General features: G+C 35.4%; 4 protein-coding genes across 4 annotated transcripts; 3 read left to right on the forward strand and 1 right to left on the reverse strand.

Moving 5' to 3' along the window:
- The first annotated feature begins 3968 nt into the window (after window positions 1–3968).
- LOC135833339 (chromosome partition protein Smc-like) lies at window positions 3969–21400 on the forward strand. The gene is made up of 6 exons (XM_065347097.1): window positions 3969–4102; window positions 20357–20491; window positions 20564–20688; window positions 20769–20907; window positions 21006–21136; window positions 21217–21400. Exons 2-6 carry the CDS (start codon window positions 20371–20373, stop codon window positions 21337–21339), a joined length of 639 nt encoding a protein of 212 aa, XP_065203169.1. The 5' UTR covers window positions 3969–4102; window positions 20357–20370; the 3' UTR covers window positions 21340–21400.
- LOC135842630 (uncharacterized) lies at window positions 4728–5252 on the forward strand. The gene is made up of 2 exons (XM_065360181.1): window positions 4728–4910; window positions 4986–5252. The coding sequence occupies exons 1-2, from the start codon at window positions 4829–4831 to the stop codon at window positions 5198–5200; spliced, it is 297 nt and encodes a 98-aa protein (XP_065216253.1). The 5' UTR covers window positions 4728–4828; the 3' UTR covers window positions 5201–5252.
- Window positions 5467–18337, reverse strand: rudimentary (carbamoyl-phosphate synthetase 2, aspartate transcarbamylase, and dihydroorotase rudimentary). The gene is made up of 33 exons (XM_065347020.1): window positions 18005–18337; window positions 17059–17194; window positions 16701–16983; window positions 16312–16628; window positions 16055–16243; window positions 15576–15954; window positions 15280–15513; window positions 14980–15201; window positions 12998–13201; window positions 12706–12924; window positions 12209–12632; window positions 12007–12138; window positions 10852–11027; window positions 10563–10762; window positions 10282–10489; window positions 9985–10203; window positions 9699–9900; window positions 9476–9627; window positions 9296–9400; window positions 8984–9226; window positions 8659–8907; window positions 8426–8590; window positions 8168–8329; window positions 7928–8099; window positions 7743–7858; window positions 7456–7671; window positions 7229–7388; window positions 6841–7154; window positions 6625–6766; window positions 6480–6550; window positions 6216–6394; window positions 5939–6143; window positions 5467–5872 (listed from the first exon to the last, which is right to left on the reverse strand). The coding sequence occupies exons 1-33, from the start codon at window positions 18096–18098 to the stop codon at window positions 5675–5677; spliced, it is 6687 nt and encodes a 2228-aa protein (XP_065203092.1). The 5' UTR covers window positions 18099–18337; the 3' UTR covers window positions 5467–5674.
- Window positions 18641–20237, forward strand: CSN5 (COP9 signalosome subunit 5). The gene is made up of 4 exons (XM_065347083.1): window positions 18641–18985; window positions 19052–19286; window positions 19360–19554; window positions 19619–20237. Exons 1-4 carry the CDS (start codon window positions 18840–18842, stop codon window positions 20075–20077), a joined length of 1035 nt encoding a protein of 344 aa, XP_065203155.1. The 5' UTR covers window positions 18641–18839; the 3' UTR covers window positions 20078–20237.
- Window positions 21401–21509: the final 109 nt, after the last annotated feature.

A 21509-nucleotide genomic window follows, 5' to 3' on the forward strand; every position in this document is an offset into this window, starting at 1 on the left:
GAACGATATGAAACCTACGTTTTGAAACTTTTTGAGCTAATTTTTTGTACGAAAAAAAGTGGCAACACTGATTTTTATGATATCACCAAAAAGCCTTTCAAAACCTCTAACTATGGGGAAAAGTTCCATTTTGGTAGGTATCGCGGTTATCGAGCAATCCACTGCTGAAATGGATGATATTTTAGGTTCACTGAAAACTTTGACACCCCCTGGCTGCCGTTAAAAATGGGCTAGAGGGCTGCGATTTGCGCCATTGGTCATTCCTTCGGAAGGTCTTTCCACAGGAAAAATTTCAAAAAAATCGCCGAACCCACCTACATAAAATATGACGTAAGTTTGTAGTTTGTGATAGTACTTTGTGTACTGATACAGTAAATAAATATGATGATGACTTTTTGGTCCAATTGACGTGGAATGACCCAGAAATGAAAAATTTGAAAATTTCAATTTGAACTCCAACACGAATAGTTGCCAACTGGATTTTGAAATACCAACTGGAAAAATTCAAAGATTTTTCCAATAATTTTTTAGAACTTGAATTACACATTTTTCAGAGCTTTTGCCCTCGCTTCGCTCGCGCTCGGGCCCGTTCACGTCTCTTTTTCAATTTTGAATTTTTCAAAAAAAAATCATAATCCGAATTTTAAAGTTTTGGAGCAAAATAATAAACTTTTTATAAGTTGCTCATCACACACAAAAAAAAAAACATATTTTTATACCTCTTGAAAAATACTGATTTTCAAGAGCTTTTTGCCTTTATTGCTTCGCCAGGGCTAAAAATTGTACATATTTTCGACATCCGCTTGTTTAAAAAAAAGTCTTAGGATGTTTGAAGACATTGAAAAAGTGAAAAAGTTGAATATAAAATTTCGCCTCGTCTACTCCCCCCCTCCACCCATCCAATTTGTTTAAAAAATGTCCTGCTAAAAGTCATTCTTGAAAAAATTTGAGTTGGAAATTTCAAGTCAAAAAATGTTACCAGTTGGAATTTTTATGTTTCCTCCCCGCCCCCCCCCCTCTGAAGAACCACTTCGGTACGGCCCTTTTACCTGACCCATTTTAAATTGGTCGAATGACGACTCTTTTAAAAATAAAATCATGTCCTTATAGGCTCAGTGGCTCACAATCAGAATTTTTTAAAAATGCCCAAAAAGCCATTACATATTTTCATCGAAATGGTATTTGAATCTCTCGCAAAATTTAAATTCATTTTGATTGGATCGCAGTATGACATCTTTTGAAAACATTCAGAAAAGCATGCCCCAATTTTAGGCTCAAGATTCGCGATAAAGTCTTCAAAAAAACATTTTCATCGAAATATTTGAATTCCTCGCAAACATTTTAACCCATTTTGATTGGTCGTACGAAAATTTTTCAATGATCCCAAAAATCGTGGTATAACTTTGGGCTCTAAATTTGCCAGAAATAATTCTTTAAAAAACCTCTCGAAGTACTCATTTTAGAGAGCTTATTCCCTCGCTTCGCTGGAGCCCGTTTGCTTTTCTTTATCAATTTTGAATTTTCCAAAAGAAATTAAAATAATAATCATTTGAATTTGAAAATCTCGAAGCAAAATAATAAACTTCTCATAAGTAACGCATCATGCAAAAAAAAAAAAGCATTTTTATATCTCTCGAAATACTGATTTTCGAGAGCTTTTGCCATCGCTTCGTCAGGGCCAGTTTGTTACTCTTTTCCGTACCTAATTAAAAAACTCCATATTTGTGGGAGGAATGAAAATTTTTATACGCGAATTGACATTTGCTTGCTTGAAAAAAATCGTGAGATGTTTGAAGACATTAGAAAAGCGAAAAATTTGAATATAAAATTTTTCCTGAGTGAAGCACCCCTCCCCCCTCTTTTAAAAAATCCCAAGTGTTTGAAAAATATCCTGCTAAAAATCCTGGTGAAGTCCTACTTTTTTATTTTGAAATTTTGTTGGTCACCCGGACAAGAGAGACAAAATATCTGAAAAATGTAATTTTTGGATTTTTATTTTCAAAGTGTCGACATTTTTTGAGGAAATTTCAATCGATGAGGATAGGAAACTGATTTTTTTACTATGTTAATACATTTTTGTGAAATGTTTCTTATTATTTTCTTTTGAAAAAAAAAAGTGAACGGAGAAATTCGATGGAAATGGGCCCCTCTGGGTAAAAAAAAAACTGTGTTAAGTGATCAAATTTTGAAAAATTGAACTAAACCAGCGTGATTCTACTGACCGAAGAAAGTACAAAATTACGAAAAAACAGGAGCAAAATTTGAAAAGGGGTTACAAAAGAACAAAAAATCACCAAAATCCTGCAAAATTTACGAAATTTTGAAAGAAATGATTTTTTTTGTACATTATGAAGAAAAAAGATTGAAATTCAGTCGTCCTCACAAATTCATTTTGATTTTTCTACTAAGTATTTTTTTCGTTGAGAAATTTTCGTGCATCGTGAGGGAGAGGGGGGAGGAGGTATGGAGTAATTTGACTCTTGCCTGATCTGAATAAATGGCGATGGAAAAAAATTTCGATCGAATGAGGCCATCCTTGGGATGGAAAATGTCGAAACACACTTTTTTGATCACATAGGTGGGTTCCACCATTTGAAAAATTATGAAAATTGATCTTTAAGTAGGGAATAAGTTCAGAAAGATTTTAAAGAAAACATTGTTGTCAACGTGTACAAGGGAGAGGGAAGGTAAGGTATCATTTTAAAAAAATGTCAAGATTGGTTTTAAAAGTTGAAAAAGCTACAAGAGAATTGAAAAGTCCAAAATGGAATACTTAATGGGAAAATTATATTTTTTTAGGAGCAACCCCCCCCCCTTCCTGAGTGATAGGACTGAGATGATTGAGCTCTTGGGTCATTTTTTACTAGCACAAATACCAAACAGAGAGAAGTTCGGTTATCTATCTCGATTTGGTAAAATTTTGAATTTTTCATTTTTATTGGCCCAACTTTTTTTTATTAAGAATTTCTCAAAGGTCTGAAAATGAGCCTGAGCATCTGAATTTTTGCATTGTTTGGTCCAAAAATGTTTCCATCTAGTACACCATCAGGTAAAATTCAGGTGCTGAATTTCATTTCATTTCTTCATTTTCATGGTGAATTTTTGTAAATTTAAGGTTCATTCTCCTTGAAAAAACTCAAAATTTAATGAAATGAAGGAATAAAACTGAAATTTGGTTTGGTTTGTATCCTTTTATTGGTTTTCAAAATCGATTAATGGTGGTTTCGAGTAATTTTGGCGCCTCCAACGAATCTGAAAATTTTCGGGTCCTCGAAATATGCAAACTAGTGAGAGAGATTTTGAAAATGAAAACTTGCACATGAATTTGATCGAAGGCATTATGAGAATAATAAATCCAAAATCGAGTTTATGGGTCCATTTTTATTTGCAAATTTTTTTGATTAATGAAAAATCCAAAAACTTTGCTGAGTTTTCTAAAACGCATCAGCAAAAATTCAAGTTTTTCCTATTTTCATTAAATTTTGATTGTTTCGTGATAAATAGGCTTCTTAAAAATTGAAAAAAATTCAATTCAGTCCAAAAATTTTGCCTCGTCTGAAAAAATGAGAATACCTAGGTACTGAAAAATGTCGATAAAATTACATATTTTTTATAAAAATTGAAAGTAGGTATGTGATCTCTAGTACAGGAAAATTGAATTTTTAATTTGGAAAAAAAAGTAATTGAAATTATTTTTTGCCAATTGCTACAAAATTTTTTTGTAAGCTCAACATATTCAAACGAGTTTGTCATTGTCACTCCCAATCTTGTATTCTTTTGAATTAGTGTAGGTATTTCGAATTTGAAATAAAATATTCTGTAGTCTGCTGGAATTTTTCACTTGTGATGAAATTAATTAGCACGAATGCACGCGTATTATGTTTAATTTCTATGGTTACAAAATGCAAACAGTATGTTTTATGATTGATGATGCGAAAAACACATGGTTTTCTCTCTTTTTGTTTCAGGTGAGTTGATACTGCTGAGGTGTACTTGTTACACGGAATTCAAAGAGCAATAATTTAAAGCTGTATACGAGTGGATTTTCAATTCCATTATTGTGGAATAAAATTGAGAGAACCTACCTATACTTCAGCGAACGGTAAACAAAAACAAGCATCGTTTTGCTTGTACTTGTATTGTATGTAAGGCCTAGGGCTATGTAAATGGGTGCATATTTGAAATTGAAATTTTATTGTGAGCGTTCAAATGGAATAGTGATTGAAGTGGATTAACTAGTTGAAAATGAAATGTACTTGAACAAATAAAATTGAATGTCGTGAAAAATAAACTTCGAGCGAATGGAATTTTTTTGAAATTAAAAGTGATGATGCGAAAAAGGAATAAGTATTGTGATTGTGAATGTGCAGTCGTAATGGGGGGGGGGGGGTATTATGGCATTGATCATTTATTTATGGCAGCCTGGCAGGCGTTCTTACTATTGAATACATGGAAAAGCAGTCACAGCGTGTAAAATTCTAAAATATAGAGTAAATTTTTAACAAGTAAAACAATTAAAATAAAATTATTAAAAACATAAAATATGTAAACAAACAAAATATTTCGTTGTCCAAGTCCCAAGTCCAAATTTTCGAAATTTTTCCAAAGAAATTCAAAATAAATAAAAAATTCAAAATACAAACCGAATTTACCGTAAATTACCTGTAAAACGACAGCAAAATTTTTCGTGTTGGTAACACTGTTTGTTTTTTTTCAATCCCACGTGCGTGATAAAAATTTCTTGATAACGTTCGTGAAATCAGTGAAATGTGAAATCTCAATTAAATTATTTCATTTAAACGTTTTAATTTAAAGTCGAACCGTTAAAATGCCACAAGGAAAGTACAAAGTGAAGAATAAAGCTCCGGTAGATTCGAAGAAACCGAAGAAAGTTGCCAACGCCAGAAAGAGTAAGCTAACTTCAGTCGTTTTCGTTTCCAAAATGATGATTTCACCGTCACTTAATCATCTCTTTATTGCTTCAGATTGTCCGATAGCTCCTAAAAAATGGAAATACAACGAACAAGGCAGGATAAACAAGACCATTACGAAGAACGTTAATAGAAAGATCGAAGAGGAAATTCGAGCTGCGGTTACTGATGCTCCTAAAGTGTTTTTTGCCAAGAAGAAAAAACAGATTCAGCAACGTGTACCGGAGAAGAAAGATAAACCGCAAGTTCCTGTTCCTCCTCAATCGTGATTTGTTTTTATTGACTGTTGAAGTATTTTAATATAAGCTTTTTTTTCTTCCATTTTGAGTGCTTGTTTATTTCGAAGTAACGTAATAATGAGTTCGTTCTTCGTAGGGTGAAATAATTTCAAAGCTTGAACTAATCTAAATATTTGCGGTTTCTTGTGACTCCTTGAAGTATTTTTGATTGACCGACAAAAAGACATCGATTCGCAACTGAATAAACCTCGTTAAAAATCAAGTCTCGAGTTTCAAACCGTAGAAAAATTCTTCCATTTAAAATTGCAAAAATCATGTATTTAAAACAAACATAGATAATATAAAAATGTAGATCACTTAAATTCTCATACCCAAGGTACACATCCAAAATAATGTAACGAGTAAAAAAAAATTAGTTTAAAAAAATCACATAACATGATCAACGATTTACGTTCTGATAAAGATTATCAATGGTCAACATAATAATATTAAAATAACTGGTAATTAGTATTTTCCTAAAACCATGGCTAACAAAGCCATTCTAACGTACAGTCCGTTTTCTGCTTGTCTGAAGTAAGCTGCTCGAGAATCGATATCAAATTCTGGGCTAATTTCAAATACTCTAGGAAGTGGATGCAACACGACCATTTTAGCTTTAGCTCTCGTCATGATCTCCGGTGTAATCACATAAAGACCACAAGCCTGTAAAAATAAATTCTTAGTGTATCTCGAATGAGTAATAATCACATTAGGGAGTTGGTAGTTTACCGATTGGTATTCTTGTTCGGTTTCAAAACGTTCTTTTTGGATTCTAGTCATGTACAGGACATCGGTTTCAGGCAGGACTTGTTCTAAAGATGTATGAACTTCTTGGTGGATTCCTTTTGATCGAACGAAATCTCGAATGTGATCAGGCATACCGAGTTTGGGCGGGCTGACGTATTTTAATTGCACTTTGTATAGAGTGAGTAGTCTAGATAAAGGTAAGAATGGTGATTAAAATGAATTCTCGTGTTCGAAGGAGTGATCAAAATGCCTAATTTACCTAGCCAAAGAGTGAACAGTTCGACCATTTTTCAAGTCACCGACCATAGTAATGGTTAATCCATTGACTGTACCTATTTCTTCTCGTATTGTGAACACGTCGAGAAGAGCTTGAGTTGGATGCTCACCTACTCCATCTCCGGCGTTCAGTAGAGGTTTTCTGGAATGGGCTGCAGCTCTCTGAAAGAACAAACGAGTATTTTCGATGATAAATTCATCTTTTCTAGTTTCTAATTTCGTGATAATGAATTTGGACGAGTCTTACCGCAACTGCTCCTGGTGTAGGGTGTCTCAACACGAGGCAGTCTACGTATCCTGCCATTGTTTCGATGGTATCTGAACGAAGACAACAAATATTAATTTTGAATCTTTATTTTACCTTTCTAACGAATTATCTCGATATGTTTTACCTTCCAAGGTCTCTCCTTTCTGAGCTGACGAGCTAGATTCATCGACATGAACAACTCTACCTCCCAATCTCTCCATAGCTACAGAAAAACTGCAACTCGTACGCGTACTAACCTCGTAGAAAACCGAAGCCATCACTCTCCCCTATTAAAAAATAAATAACCCAGTCATTAAATCATTTCGAGACAAGCTTAGGAAATTATTTGAACTAGGAATACCCTAAGAATATGATCCAGAGGTCTCTGTTTGATCACGAATACCCTCAAGGATTGAGCCAAGTTGAATATATCGTTAAGTTGCTCTTTATTGAACATATCGACGCTGAGGATATGTTTATTAGCCAGCGAAGATTGTCCAGGAGATGGTAATCCGGAGATGACCGGATCTTGAGGGATTTTCACGAGTAGGGAATTTTCAGTAGCGAAACGAGCAGCCATCGGGTTATTTTTCAAGCTTAGGGATTTAGAATGCACTTTTTTGATTTCTTCTTCGACTTTGTTCTCGATTTCTGAGATTACTTTGCTGTATAAGTCTACGAACAAAGGGAATAAAATAGATTGAGACACATTTCAGAGTTGCTAGAAATTAAAAGAGGGGTCAATTTACCATTAACTTTGGTCTCCGATCTCCATAATGGATCCGTGCAGGTTATTTCAAGAGGATTCAATGTTTTGGAATATTTTCCTTCGATAGTTTCGGGAGTTTGAATCGTGATCAGGTTTTGAGTTTCGCGAATATTCCTTCCTTGGCCTGGTTCGGCTAATACCTGAGAAAATGAGACCATTTAAAAAAATTATCAGATTAAGGAAGTAGGCCATTGGATGCGGGATTACCTGTCCTTCAACGTAGACTACTTTTCCTCGTAGTATGACTCTGTGCACAGCTCCAGTAACTTTAGTTCCGGCGAAAGGAGTCCATTGGCTTTTAGAAAATTGAGGATGTTCTGGGATAACCCATTCTTCGTCGAGATCTACTTCGACAAAGGTGTCTGGTTGTTCCGGCAGGTTGAAGATACGTCTCGGATTATGGTAGAATTTATTTTTGAGATCCTGAAATGATCAAGGCCAATGAAAGAGGCAACAAACACAGCAGTAAGAAGATTTTAAACCTAAGGACTTACATCTAAGGTCATTTTCTTTTCATTAACTGCGTTCAAGAGTAATGGTAAAATGGTCTCGAGACCGGGGAAACCAGGAGGAGCATTTTCAGATTCTTTTTCCGAAATGGTATGTGGAGCTGCAAATCACACAGAAAAATATTAACGAAAAATTAAACGTGGCAAAATTTTTAGTCCTGGAATCTCACCATGATCAGTGGCGAATACGTCGATTATGTCCAGATTTTCCCATAAAGCCTGCCGGTCTTCTTCGGAGCATAGGCAAGGTCGAACTTGACTCTTGGAATGGCCTATTTTTTCAGCATGCTGATCGGTTAAGAATAAATGATGCGGACTAACTTCGCAAGTGACTGGTAACCCCTGAAAAAATTGATTAAAAATTATATTTCCGGATAAAGACTGCTGTAAGGTGGTTTTTTTCCGCTTACTTTAGCCTTTGCTGCTCGAATTACGAGTATTTCTTGTTTCCTGGCAACGTGGCAGATGTGAATAGGTCGATTGTAGAGCGAGGCTACCATGATTATGGCAGCTGTGGTTTGGCCTTCGGCATGAGCACAGATTGGCATTCGTTTTGGCCAATTTTCACAATGCTAGAGAAAGAGAAGATTTTCAATTTTTGATTGAGGTGAAGATCTGTTTTGTTGAACGATCAAAATGATCCTAAAACCCTCTCAATAAAGACATACCTTCATCCAATGAGTAATATCAGGTAATCTCAACGTATTGTAGGTTTCATTCAGATACATCTTCAAGGTCATAGCTTCGGTGGCCAATTTATTGATCGTATTACAATTATCAGCAGTGGCTCCGACAAACAACGCGTAATCACACCTGGCTCCAGCTTTGGCGAGCTGAAATAAATCCATTATTAAATTCTTCGTTGTCTCCGAATCGATTGAATAGGTTTTGGAACACCTACCTCCTTGGCCTGGTTCAAGGTAGCTTCATCTGTGATCGCAGGATTCGTATTGGGCATCACACAAACCAAAGTGACACCTCCAGCTAAAGCAGCTGCAGTACCCGAAGCGTAATCTTCCTTATAAGGATTGCCAGGTTCTCTGATATGGCAATGGATATCGATAAACCCAGGCAACGTGATCAGTCTATGGGAGGATAATCGATCAGTGTGAGTTTTCATTTGAGGAGCTCCTCTGATTTGGTACATGGCCTGAAATGAGTTGAAAAAAACATGTAGATGGTCAATTGGAAGACTGTGGAGGTGATTTGGGTTTAGTTTTACTCACTTCTACGAGTAATTTGGTGCATTTAACGTCTGTTATGAGCGGTACAGCGTATTCCACGGCTAATCTACGTGTATGGTAACCGTATGTCTTGAAGGAGGAGAATCTGCTGCGCATGTTACCAGTACGCATTGGTAAATTGATTATCAAATCGATGTCTTTTCTGGCTAAAACTTCGGCTAGCTTTTGTAACTCGTTGTTCGATGTTCCCTCTTCTAAATCGAACACTACGTGAACCGGTTCCACCTGAAGAATTCAATACATAGAGATAATCTGAGGGAAAATGTAATTCCCGAGTCGAAAATGAGTATTTACGTTGAGTCCATGCTCGGTGTAAAAATCAGCAGTTCCACTGGTCGCGTATAATTTATATCCCATGTTTCCCAAAGCTTTGACGGTGCTCACAAGTTCCATTTTATGCTGCAAGGAACATAAATAATATAATTTTTATTAATGAGAAATATCCAGAACGATGGTGTCCCAAATGTAACCTACTTTCAACGATCCAATCGATATAAGAATGGCTTTTTGTGGAATTTGGAATCCAGTACTGATCATAGCTTTCAAGTAAGCTTCATATCGATTATCACCGAATCCTGCCACTTCACCAGTGGACGCCATTTCAACTCCAAGGGTCACATCAGCACCTACAGAAGAATTCGAGAATAAAGGATTACTCAAAAAATTACCGTTTCTGAAAAGAAATATGGAAATTTACCTGACAGCCTAGCGAACGAGAACTGAGGCACTTTGATTCCTACTTTTTTACTCGAACCATTCAGCACTTCAACAGGTTCGACAGTCTCTCCAATGATCACTTGGGTTGCCATCGCGACGAAATCGTGATCCAGTGTTTTCGAGACGAATGGAAATGATCGAGAAACTCGAACGTTGCATTCGATTACTTTCAGTTCATTGTTCTGAAAACACATTCAAAAAACGAGTTACTGGAATTTGATGATCATGCCTTCGGGAAAGATAGAAAAAAATGAGAGAGATCTCACTTTGGCTATCAGTTGCATATTAAAAGGTCCAGTAATTTCCAAAGAGGCGGCTATATTTTTACAAATATCTTTTATCTTCGATAGAGTTTCTTCGTTGATATCTTGAGGAGGAGTGACCAAAGTAGCGTCACCGGAATGTACTCCGGCATTTTCCACGTGTTCCGAGACAGCCATACAAAGTATCATACCATCGTAAGCTACCGCGTCGATGTCTATTTCCTGCACCGAGAATAAAAATGGTATTAATACGACGAAAGATTTTCTCAAATTTTTTCATTTATTCGACTCGAAGCTTACTTTAGCATCCAATAAAAATTTAGATATAACAACAGGATATTCTTTGGAAACGGTGCTGGCTGTTTTGAGGTATGATTCGAGGTCAGTAGCCGAGTAAGCAACGTTCATGGCAGCTCCGCTGAGCACATAAGAAGGACGCACAAGACACGGATATCCGACTTCTTCGCAGAATTCGATAGCTGAGGCCAAATCTGTTAATTCTTTCCATCTGCAGAACGAAGATGACGAAAATTAAGTTTTAAAAAGTGGAATGGAGAGGAAATAGAAACTGATTTGTGTACCTAGGCTGGCTTATACCGATACGATCGAGCATTCTGGAAAATTTAAACCTATTTTCGGCTCCGTCCACTGATTCGGGAGATGAACCCAGGATACGAACTTTCTGTCTGTGTAAATCCATCGCTATATTATTCGGTAATTGGCCTCCCATGCAGAGGACGACACCTTCGGGATCTTCTAAATTGTAGATGTTCATAACTACCTGTTGAAGAAACACGAAAAGAGAAGTTATTTTGTTGAAAAGGAAATTATTTCGTTTGAGAGGAGTAAATTTGTCGAATGCGAGCTTACTTCGAATGAGATTTCTTCGAAATACAACCTATCGCTCATATCGTAATCTGTACTGACGGTTTCCGGGTTGTAATTAATCATGATGGTTTTCTTTCCTAGTTTGCTGAGCTCTCTGAGACATCCTACAGCACACCAATCGAATTCCACCGAGCTGCCAATTCTATAAACTCCGGAGCCTAGAACGAACATGATTGGTTAATAATTGCTCCTTGTCTGGCTCTTAAAGGAACCTTTACAGCCAATTGACTAAAACTGAACTAAAAGTTGGCTCACTGGAAAAATATATTTTGAGCAACTTTGGCCAATTTTTAAATTTTTGGAGAATTTTTGGAAATAAAATAACCTATTGATACATAATTTTCTACAAAAAAAATAAATCTTGAGATGAAACCCTGAAAATCAATACATTTTGACTTAAAAAAAAAAAATCAAAAATCAGATATTTTTGCAGGAAATTGCATAAGACAATAGTAATGATTGCCCCCCCCCCGAATCCTCTGGGACAACTTTTTTCTGTATGGGGCCATCCTAAGAAACATTTAAAATCAAATCAATCTTGGCAAAAAAAGTTAACCCTACTAACAAAATGGCGGCCATTTTGATTGATTTTTGAAAATTAATCAAGTTTAAGCCAAAAATTTTTAAAAAAATCAAAAATTTACTTAATTGACCTAGAAAGCTAAAATTTGAGTAATACCCTATTTTTGACCTGCCAAATCGATTGGAAACTGTTTCAAACTGTTTTGAGCAGTTCTGGAGGCTCCAGCAGATTTTTGAATTTTGAGATTTCCACAAAATTTCATTAAATGAAAACAAAAATTCGAAATTCACTTTGCACTTAAACTTAAACACGCTATTAAATCGACTGCTGGTGAGTTTAAGTCACTTTGGAGCCTCCAGCAAGTTTTTGAGAATTCTTGGAGCCTCCAGTGGATTTTTGAAACTTGAAAATTCCACAAAATTTCATCAAAATGCAGTGCTTTTTTTCTCAATTTTTAAAAATTCGTCGAAAATTGTAAAATTAAGTTCAGTTAGTCAAAATTTGGTTTTAAAGTGTGGGAGAAATGTTCTTTCAGTGAGCCAAATTTCAGCTCAACCGGATTGGACACGTTGTAAAGCTTCCTCGTTGGCTTCATCACTCAAAATTTTCCTCACCAATAACAACAACATTTCCAGACGGGAACGATATATCGTGTGATATCGCATTATACGTCAAGTATAAATAATTCGTCGAAGCAGGATATTCAGCAGCCACCGTATCGATTTGCTTGACAAACGGAGTAATACCTAAAAAAAATCATTTCTTAATCAGCTCTAATTCATTAATCAATTTTTTTTTTATCAGTGTATATCTAACCTCGTTTCTCTCTCTGTTTCCTAATAACCAGTTCGGCTTTCTTAACAAAAGACGCTATTTGTTTATCCGAAAATCCGAGTTGTTTAGCTTTCAACAAAATATCATGCGGAATGATTTCTTGAAATGGTAACTCTTCCATGTAAGATTGATGTTCGATGATATTTTTCATTTTGTATAAAAACCAAGGATCTATTTTAGTCAAGTCGTTGAGTCGTTCTACGCTGTAGCCTTCTTTGAGTGCAGCAGCCAAAACAAACATTCTTTTATCGGTAGGCTCTTCTAGTTCTTTTTCATCGACCGGTTTCACGTATGGGTCGAATCCTAGCACGTTTTCGTCCACCATTCGGAAAGCTTTCTGTAAAGCTTCTTCGAATTTTCTTCCTATTGCCATCACTTCGCCGATACTCTTCATTGAACTTCCGATCTATGAACATTTAATTCTTCCATATAACTGCCTTGGAGTGAATAAATACTTAAATACTTGACGTCTTACTCACTTTTGTGCTAACTTTAGTGAACTTATTTAAATCCCAACGCGGTACTTTAACCGTACAGTAGTCCAAACTTGGCTCAAAACAGGCAGTAGTGGTGCTAGTGACTGAATTCGTTATACTGGGTAGAGAAACACCTAAAGCTAAAGTGGCTGCAACGTAAGCCAAAGGGTATCCGGTAGCTTTGCTAGCTAAAGCTGAACTTCGAGATAGACGAGCATTTATCTGGAAGAAATTCATCGTGTTAAGTACATTTTTTTTTCGATAATGTTGGATAAATTCGAAAATTTTTATTTACTTCGACGATGTAGTATTCGTCGGAAGTCGGACTCAGAGCGAATTGTACGTTGCATTCTCCGACTATACCGAAATATCGAGCTGTTTTTATGGCAACTGATCGTAATTTGTTGTATTCGTAGTCGTTTAATGTTTGACTGGGTGCGACGACTATTGATTCTCCGGTATGGATACCCAAAGGATCGATGTTCTCCATGTTACATACCTGAAATGAGATATTACTGTTAATTGATTTTTTTTGAAAAACTCGTGCAGGGCTCGTACTCAATTTATTCCAAAAAAAGTAACTTTATTAGCCAAAAAAACTCGAAAAAAGTGACGAAACATGAAAAAAAATTTAATGTAGAAAAACATGAGAAAAGTTCGATGAATTTTACAACTTTTTGGCAAAAAAATGAGAATTTTTTCAATTCCTGAAAAAAAAACAATTTTTGGCAAAAAAGTGTCATTTGGGAGATTCTTAAAAAAAAAAAAAAAATGAGAGAATTTTTGTAAAAAAAATTACTTATGGCAATTTCAGAAAAAAGTAGGACATTCTGTTAGGTAAATTAGGTATCTAAAAAATGATGCCCACTTTTTTGCAATTTCTATCAAGAAAGCAAAATTTGGATAATTTTTGGAAAAATGTGAGACTTTTTGGAATTTTTTCCAAAAAATTAGCCGTTTTGCTAACCTAAAAACCAAAATTTGTCATTTTTGAAAAGGCAAGAATTTTCAAATTTTTTTTTAGCAAAATGGAAGATTATGACAATTTTTGCAATTTTTTTGGCTAATTTCGACAAAAAAGCTAGAATTTTGGTCAATTTAAAAAAAAGGAGAGACTTTGGGAATTTTTGAGAAAAAGTGAATTTTTTTTAGCAATTTTGCTAAAACAAGAGTTTTTGTCAATTTTTTGCAAATGTTTTTGCAATTTTGGTCAAAAAAGGGAGACTTGGACTAATTTTTGGAAAAATATAAGACTTTTTTGGAATTTTATCCAAAAAATTAATCGTTTTGCTAAACAAGCAAAATTTTTTGCTGGTTTTGAAAAAGCTAAGAATTTTCAAGCATTTTTGACAAAATGCAAGATTTTGACAATTTTAGCAAAATAAAGGCTTTTTGGCAATTTCCGGCAAAGAAAACTAAAACTTTGAAAATTGTTGAAAAAAAAGAGCAATCTGCTGGAACAGGATTTTTGTCAATTTTTGCAAAAAGCAAGACTGCTGACTGTGACGATTTTAGCAAGTAGTAAAATTTTATGGCAATTAGAGGCGAAACAAATATTTTTTTGCAACTTTGATCGAGACAGTGAGAATTTTGGACAATTTTGAATAAAAAGTAGGATAAGTGAAAATTCTTCACGAATTTTCTAAAAAGCAACAATGTTGGAAAATTTTTGAAAAAATGACAATTTTGAACATTTTTAACAAAAAGCCAAGACTTTGACAATTTTAACAAAATTAAAAATCAGAACTTAAGTTAGGTAATTGGGGACTAAAAAATGATATATATTCGAAGTTTCTGTCAAAAAAAAAATACTTGAACAATTTTTCGAGAAAAGGAGATCTTTTTGAGGTTTTTAGCAAAAAGGCGACAATTTTTGGGCATTTTTCAATAAAGCAAAAAATTTTGTCATTTTTGAAAACGCGAAAATTTTTGTTAAAAAGCATGACTTCGACAATTTTTGCAAAAAGGAAGGATTTCTTGGCAATTTCCGGGCGAAAAAAATGAAATTTTTTGGAAACATTGATAGAAAGCGAGAGCTTATGTAAATTCCCCCCCCCCCCCCCAAAAAAAATTCGAGGCTTTGACAACTTTACCAAAAAGAAGTTTCAACAATTTTCAAAAAAAAAAAAAAATTATAACTTTAATAACCAAAATATTGAATAAGTAACCGCAGAAGTTACAAGAAAAGTAACCGAAAACGAGCCTTATTCGTGGACATTTTTCGTTCAACTCGATCAAATGATTTCAGAATCAAATATTCCTAAATCAAATACTCACGGTGATACAATTATTATAACAATCTCGAACGACTTCGTATTCAACTTCCTTCCATCCTTTCAAAGACTTATCAACGATCAACTGAGACGACTGGGTGAACGCTGTTTTAGCAAGTTTTCGTAATTCTTCGGCATTATCAGCAAATCCACTTCCTAGACCACCTAACGAAAAAGCTGACCTGGTCATCACCGGATACCCTAGTTTCTCTGCAGCTGCTAAAGCCTAAACGAGGAAATCCACAATATTAAAAAAAATAAGTCACTGTCTGGAAAATGAACTAGGCAACCTAGATAAACTGACCTCTTGCACAGAATACACAGCAGCACTCGGAACGACTTTCTCTTGTACTTCTTGAATAGAATCAGCGAACATTTTACGATCTTCGGTCTTAATGATTGTCTCGACCGGAGTACCGAGTACTTCTACGTTATATTTATCGAAAATTCCAGCTTGTTGAAGCTTTACTCCGCAATTCAATGCTGTCTGTCCTCCAAAAGTCAATAATATACCGTCAGGGCGTTCGGATTCGATGACCTGGGAAAGTCCAAGGGGATTAGAAAACGTAGGAGGAATTAAAGGGGGAAAAAGTGACGTACCTGTTTAACGTAGTAGTCATCTATGGGCAAAAAGTACACTTTATCGGCTAGTCCTTTAGATGTTTGAACAGTGGCGATGTTAGGATTGACTAAAATGGTCTGAATGGAATGTTCTTTCATAGCTTTAATAGCCTGAGATCCGGAATAGTCGAATTCGCCGGCTTGTCCTATAGATAGGCCACCGGAACCGAGAATGAGAACTTTTCGAGGTTTCTTTATCGAACTGATACTTGGAGTGACGGCGAAATGGGTTTGAATCTGGTCTAGTAACGTTTTTTCCGGAATGTTTGATTTGTACTTGAGTACTGTATCGAGGTATATGTCGAATAAGCATTCTAAATCAGTTGGGCCTGGAGTCGCTTCTGGATGGAATTGTACACTGAAAAATACATTTTTTATTCAATTTCAATTATTCAAGCTCGTTGAGAGGTCCGGGAGAGGTTGAAAAAATTATTAGATCGTGTATTTGGAGTTCAAACCTGAAATATGGCAACGTTTTGTGCACCAATCCTTCGTTACTTTTGTCATTAACATTGGTAAACAATGGTAACCAATTATCTCGATCAATAGTGTCAACATTTACAGCATAACCGTGATTCTGAGAAGTCATAAAACATCTCTGAGTCCCTTCCAGTAGACATGGTTGGTTATGTCCTCGATTACCATACCTAATAAAAGCAATCTCACATCATATACTCCATCACCACGATGATAATCCTATTTAATAATACCATACTTCATTTTATAAGTTTGGCAGCCAGCTGCAATAGCCAAGAGTTGATGGCCGAGACAAATCCCAAAGATAGGTTTAACGTTGGTCGTCTGTTTGAGAATATTTTTCAGTTGGTCGATGGTGGATTGACAAAGTTGCGGGTTGCCTGGACCATTGCTCAGGAATAATCCATCGTATTGGATGTTTGTCAAAGGATAGTCCCAAGGAACGACGATCACTTTAGCATTTCTCTTCACTAGGCATCTGATCTGATTATACTTTAGACCACAATCAACGACGCAAATCGTCGGCGATCCTTTCTCGTTGTAGATTACTTTATCCTGAAATAATAAATCGATAAGTTCCTCGAAGTTAACATAGAACTTGGATAGGTCTAAAATCTATAGGCTCACTTTCGATGAAACTTCCTTAACTAAATTATACTGATTAGGATTATCAAATTGAGTAGCTTTATAGAGATTCTCCGGTACGAATGATCTAACAATACGTCCCAATATGGATCCATAGCTTCTCAAATGCTTAGTCAGCTCTCTCGTATCGATACCACAAATACCAGGTACTTGGTTAGATTTCAACCAATCGTCTAACGTTTTACTTTGCTTCCAGTGGCTCGGTTTTTCACACAATTCATCGATAATTAAACCGCCTATCCAAATTTTATGCGATTCGAACGGTCTGTGGATAAATAAGGAATTTATTTAGTTAACTGGAATGAGGTTTAATTACGTCGAGTCGACACATTACACGTACGCTAATCCGTATTCATCGGTTTCATTTTTGCTGATACCGTAGTTTCCAATTAATGGGTAAGTTAGAACGAGAAGTTGTCGGTGAAACGATGGATCAGTTAGCGATTCCGGGTATCCGACCATTCCAGTCTGAAAAACTAAAAAAAACAGGGCATTAGTAGGTTCAGGTATGCAGTAGGTAAGCATATTTGGTACGAATGAGAAGATAAGTGCATTGTCGTGATCACGTGGACAGAAAAGATTCCATTGTAGGTGTGTGAGATTGAATTAGATATGGAAATATTGCCTCGAGGGTGTTTTTTAATGAATAAATCTAGTTTAAAGCGTGCTTTTCATTTTATCCCCAGACAACGAAGACATCATTATAATAAAACCTGCTTTAGTACATAAAAAAATCATCAACATCGTTTTAAGTTCCCTGCTGGTTAAATTATTTCAGAATAGACTAAGAACCGGTTTCGAGTGTGTTTTAATCTTCGAAGACGTCTGCTCCTATTTTCAATTCTGTATGCATTCCGTATTTAGGTGGAAAAATTTGAATTTTACTCCTCGAATTTTGAAAAAGGTTTCAGTTCGTTCGATTTACGTAGATAGGTACCTATCTATATTTGAATTCATAATTTCAAACTGCTAGCTCAACTTCGTAATATCAGTTGGAATGAAATTGAAGCCTGTATCTCTCGAATATTTCAATTTTCAACGAGTTAACGTAAAACTTCCTTCGAATACCTCCTGAAAATGTCCAAATCTGGAAAAATTTCCCTCCAAAACGACGCTGATTGGTTGCGAATAGTTCGAATCAACGAATCAAATCTCACCCACAACCTTGGCCTCTCTTCAATTGATAAAAAATTGCTAATTATTTCACACGTGCTGATAACAACGTGAACCGGTTACGTACTTTATGTAATATTCTAGAAAAGGCTCAATTCAAAGTTTCATCTTACCCACTTCTCCGCTGATTTCTTGATCGAAACCGAAGCCTTCTCCATGATAAATAATTCCATCGCTCAGGATCAAACTACACGGTTTCTTTTCCATTTTTTCGCTGTTATCACTACAGGAACCGGTTGAAATCTGAATAAAACTTAAGCTAAAAATTCACAAACACAGAATTCACACACAGACGACAAAGTAAAATTAACGACTAACTAATCTCGTAGTTCATTAGAAGGGTTTTGAGATTACACTAGTGTTATCGTAAACCGGAAAATTAATTAAAAATATTTTTTTAACACCTTCCTCAATCATCTTTTCAACGAGCACATGATTACTGATAGAAAATCTACCAATGAAATTTCAGCTGTTTGAGCCATTACTATAAATAAGTGTTGGAAATCACAGTTCCCTTTTCATCGTGTTTCCTTTCTCGAGTGGAAAAATTATGAATTGGTTTAGTTATCGTAATTTAGGTAATTTTACGACGTCTTCGACGATTAAATAATTAATTCGAGCGATAATAATTAATACGAACGCGATAATGAGAGATGAAAATGAGATGAAACAACTTCTACTAAGAATTTTTGCGTTACTAAAAGTGGCAACATTGCGTGATTCCGATTTCGGCCGAATTTCTCCGAATCAATGCATGAGATGATGTTTTTGTTTCTGATTTTCTCGTTTGATCGATCCAAATTTAACTAAATTTTCACGTTTTGAGTTGATTTTACATCACCTTTTAATCAATTTCGAAGCTGTAAAGGTCTGTTAATTAGTCCTCTTGTGATATGACATATTGAATAATCGATTTAGCGTATAGTTTATTAATTTCGAGTTGGCATAATGGCGAGCACAAGTCAAGCTGCGATAGCTCAGAAGACGTGGGAAATGTCGAATAATATCGAGTATATTAGTCCGGTCGATGATATTTTCAAATACGACAGAAGACAGCAGCAAGATATTCTCACCGCTAAGCCTTGGGAGAAAGAGTAAGTGGATATTTACAGCCATCGTCAGTGTGTTTTTCACTACTACATTGTAGACTTTGTTTACAGCCCACATTTCTTCAAAGATATCAAAATATCGGCGTTAGCTTTGCTGAAAATGGTCATGCATGCTCGTTCCGGCGGTAACTTGGAAGTTATGGGATTGCTGTTAGGTAAAGTTGATGGAAACACTATGATCGTTATGGAAACATTCGCTCTACCCGTCGAAGGAACTGAAACAAGGGTTAATGCTCAAGCACAAGCGTACGAATACATGACAGCTTACATAGAATCGGCGAAATTAGTCAGTATAAGTGTCAATTATGCGTTGAAAGTACTCGAAATAGATGTTATTTGAAAAATTTTCGATACTACAGGTGGGTCGTTTAGAGAACGCTATCGGTTGGTATCACAGCCACCCTGGCTACGGATGTTGGTTATCAGGTATCGATGTATCGACTCAAATGTTGAATCAAAATTTCCAAGAACCGTTCGTAGCCATCGTTATTGATCCAGTTAGGACGATCTCAGCTGGTAAAGTTTGCATCGGAGCTTTCAGAACGTACCCGAAGGTGAGTTAAGATCAATTAGTTATCATCTCGATCGAATACTTTCACGAATTGAATTACGTTACAGGGATATAAACCTCCTAACGAAGAACCATCCGAATACCAAACGATTCCGTTGAATAAAATCGAAGATTTCGGCGTCCATTGCAAGCAGTATTATTCGTTGGAAATAACCTACTTCAAATCAGCCCTCGATAGGAAATTATTGGACTCGTTATGGAATAAATACTGGGTCAATACGTTGAGCTCGTCTAGTTTGATTACCAATGATGATTACCTAACCGGACAAATTTGCGATTTATCTGAGAAATTAGAACAATCCGAGAGTCAGGTCGGACTTTACATTATGAGTGGCGATTTACACGAGAAAAAAGTCGAAGATAGGTTATCCAAAGCTACGAAGGATAGTAATAAGACCACCATCGAGATACTGCACGGTTTAATGGCTCAGACTATTAAGGATAAGTTGTTCAATAATGTAAAGCTTAGAACCGATAGATGTATTGGTAGTTCGATGAGCGAATAATGTTTTCCTGCGATTCTCCTTCTCGGTTTTGATTAATTTTGTATACTTTATAATTTGTAATAGAATATATTGTAATTTACTCGTTTTGTTGTCGGAGATTCTTTCGAGTTTTGTAACGTCGTAAATACGCTTGATATTGAAATTAAACGATTTATTTGTATCTCGTGTTGTTGAGTATTTTTTGTATTTCAAGTAATTCTTCCCGTAATATTATAGGTTACCTAATATAAAACGAAAACTTGAAATTGATTTTTTTTTTTTGTATCGAATACGTTTCAGTTTAATTACTTCAAATGATGGATGATCCGGTCGACGCGTCCGAACTTCAAAAACTAAACGAAGAAAATGAATTAGCTTTGAAAAAGCTCAAAGAAGCGAATAGCAAATTGAAAAACCTTCAAAAACAGTGTCAAGGTTTGCTGCGAATTTTTCAAAGCTCAGAATTTGAGTCACGATGAATCTAACCAGGTATACTTTATCATTTAGAGTCGAATAATCAAATGAGCAAGCTAAAAGTCGAGATGGAAACCGTAGATTTGAGAGAATTAGCACTAAAGAATATGATTTCGACGAAAACCGAGAAAGAAACCGTTCTCAGAACAGAATGTGAGGTAATTTCGAGTCCCAAATTTGTTCATGACTGATAGAATGATACTGTGCGGTGTAGTTCCAATTTTGGTATTATTTTTAGAAAAAAATCCAACAGCTAGAAAATTTAGCGTGGAAAAGGAAAATCATCGCTGTGAAACTCGAGTTGGAGAAGAATAGCCGTCAACGTTATGAGAATCTGATGAAAAAGAAGATAGAACCGGCTGATTATCTAGAAATAGGTACAGTAATCGAGAAAAGTGAAATTCTTTTTGAAACTCACTATACTTGGGCACTAAACTTTCATCTTTGCTAATCATTGAACGTTTCTAAATTATAGGACATGAAAAAAAACTTCAAGAGAAGATGTATTTGAGAAATAAACTTGACCAGTTACAAAAAGAAGTAACCGAAAAACGTAAACTGAATGCTGAGTACGAAAAATCATGCCAGGATATTCAAAAGTCGAATGTAAGTACAATCATCGATTCTTTCCAATTGGTGTTTTATAATTATAGGTTATTTTATTTTTAAATGTTTACCTATTTCAGAATAAACACATGGAAACTATTCGAGAATTGAAGAAGAGTGTAGAAAACGTTGAAATCTTGATTGATCAGCAAAAAGAAGAATTACGAAAACTATCTAACGATGGAGCTGTCATTAATGAGTAACTTGAGAACTAATCTTTTTTTTTAGTATTTAGAGAATAAATAAATATTCATTATTTGTGAATCGTCTTCTTCATTTGATTTTAATAACTTGATAAGCATTATTATGAAGGGATTTCAAACATTCATACTGATTGAAGACCGCAATTAAGTTGGTAAAAATTGAATTAAAT

Source organism: Planococcus citri, chromosome 1 (genome assembly GCF_950023065.1).
Source record: "Planococcus citri chromosome 1, ihPlaCitr1.1, whole genome shotgun sequence".
Lineage (NCBI taxonomy): Eukaryota > Metazoa > Arthropoda > Insecta > Hemiptera > Pseudococcidae > Planococcus > Planococcus citri.

Coding starts and splice junctions, on each gene's coding strand:
- LOC135833339 (XM_065347097.1), top strand. CDS start 20,371: ATGATGGATGATCCGGTCGACGCGTCCGAACTTCAAAAACTAAACGAA. Junction 20,492..20,563: donor CCTTCAAAAACAGTGTCAAG/GTTTGCTGCGAA, acceptor TTTATCATTTAG/AGTCGAATAATCAAATGAGC. Junction 21,137..21,216: donor AGGATATTCAAAAGTCGAAT/GTAAGTACAATC, acceptor TACCTATTTCAG/AATAAACACATGGAAACTAT.
- LOC135842630 (XM_065360181.1), top strand. CDS start 4,829: ATGCCACAAGGAAAGTACAAAGTGAAGAATAAAGCTCCGGTAGATTCG. Junction 4,911..4,985: donor AGTTGCCAACGCCAGAAAGA/GTAAGCTAACTT, acceptor TTATTGCTTCAG/ATTGTCCGATAGCTCCTAAA.
- rudimentary (XM_065347020.1), bottom strand. CDS start 18,098: ATGGAAAAGAAACCGTGTAGTTTGATCCTGAGCGATGGAATTATTTAT. Junction 13,202..14,979: donor GTTATAATAATTGTATCACC/GTGAGTATTTGA, acceptor ATCTCATTTCAG/GTATGTAACATGGAGAACAT. Junction 6,144..6,215: donor ACTGTTCACTCTTTGGCTAG/GTAAATTAGGCA, acceptor ACCTTTATCTAG/ACTACTCACTCTATACAAAG.
- CSN5 (XM_065347083.1), top strand. CDS start 18,840: ATGGCGAGCACAAGTCAAGCTGCGATAGCTCAGAAGACGTGGGAAATG. Junction 19,287..19,359: donor ACATAGAATCGGCGAAATTA/GTCAGTATAAGT, acceptor TCGATACTACAG/GTGGGTCGTTTAGAGAACGC. Junction 19,555..19,618: donor CTTTCAGAACGTACCCGAAG/GTGAGTTAAGAT, acceptor ATTACGTTACAG/GGATATAAACCTCCTAACGA.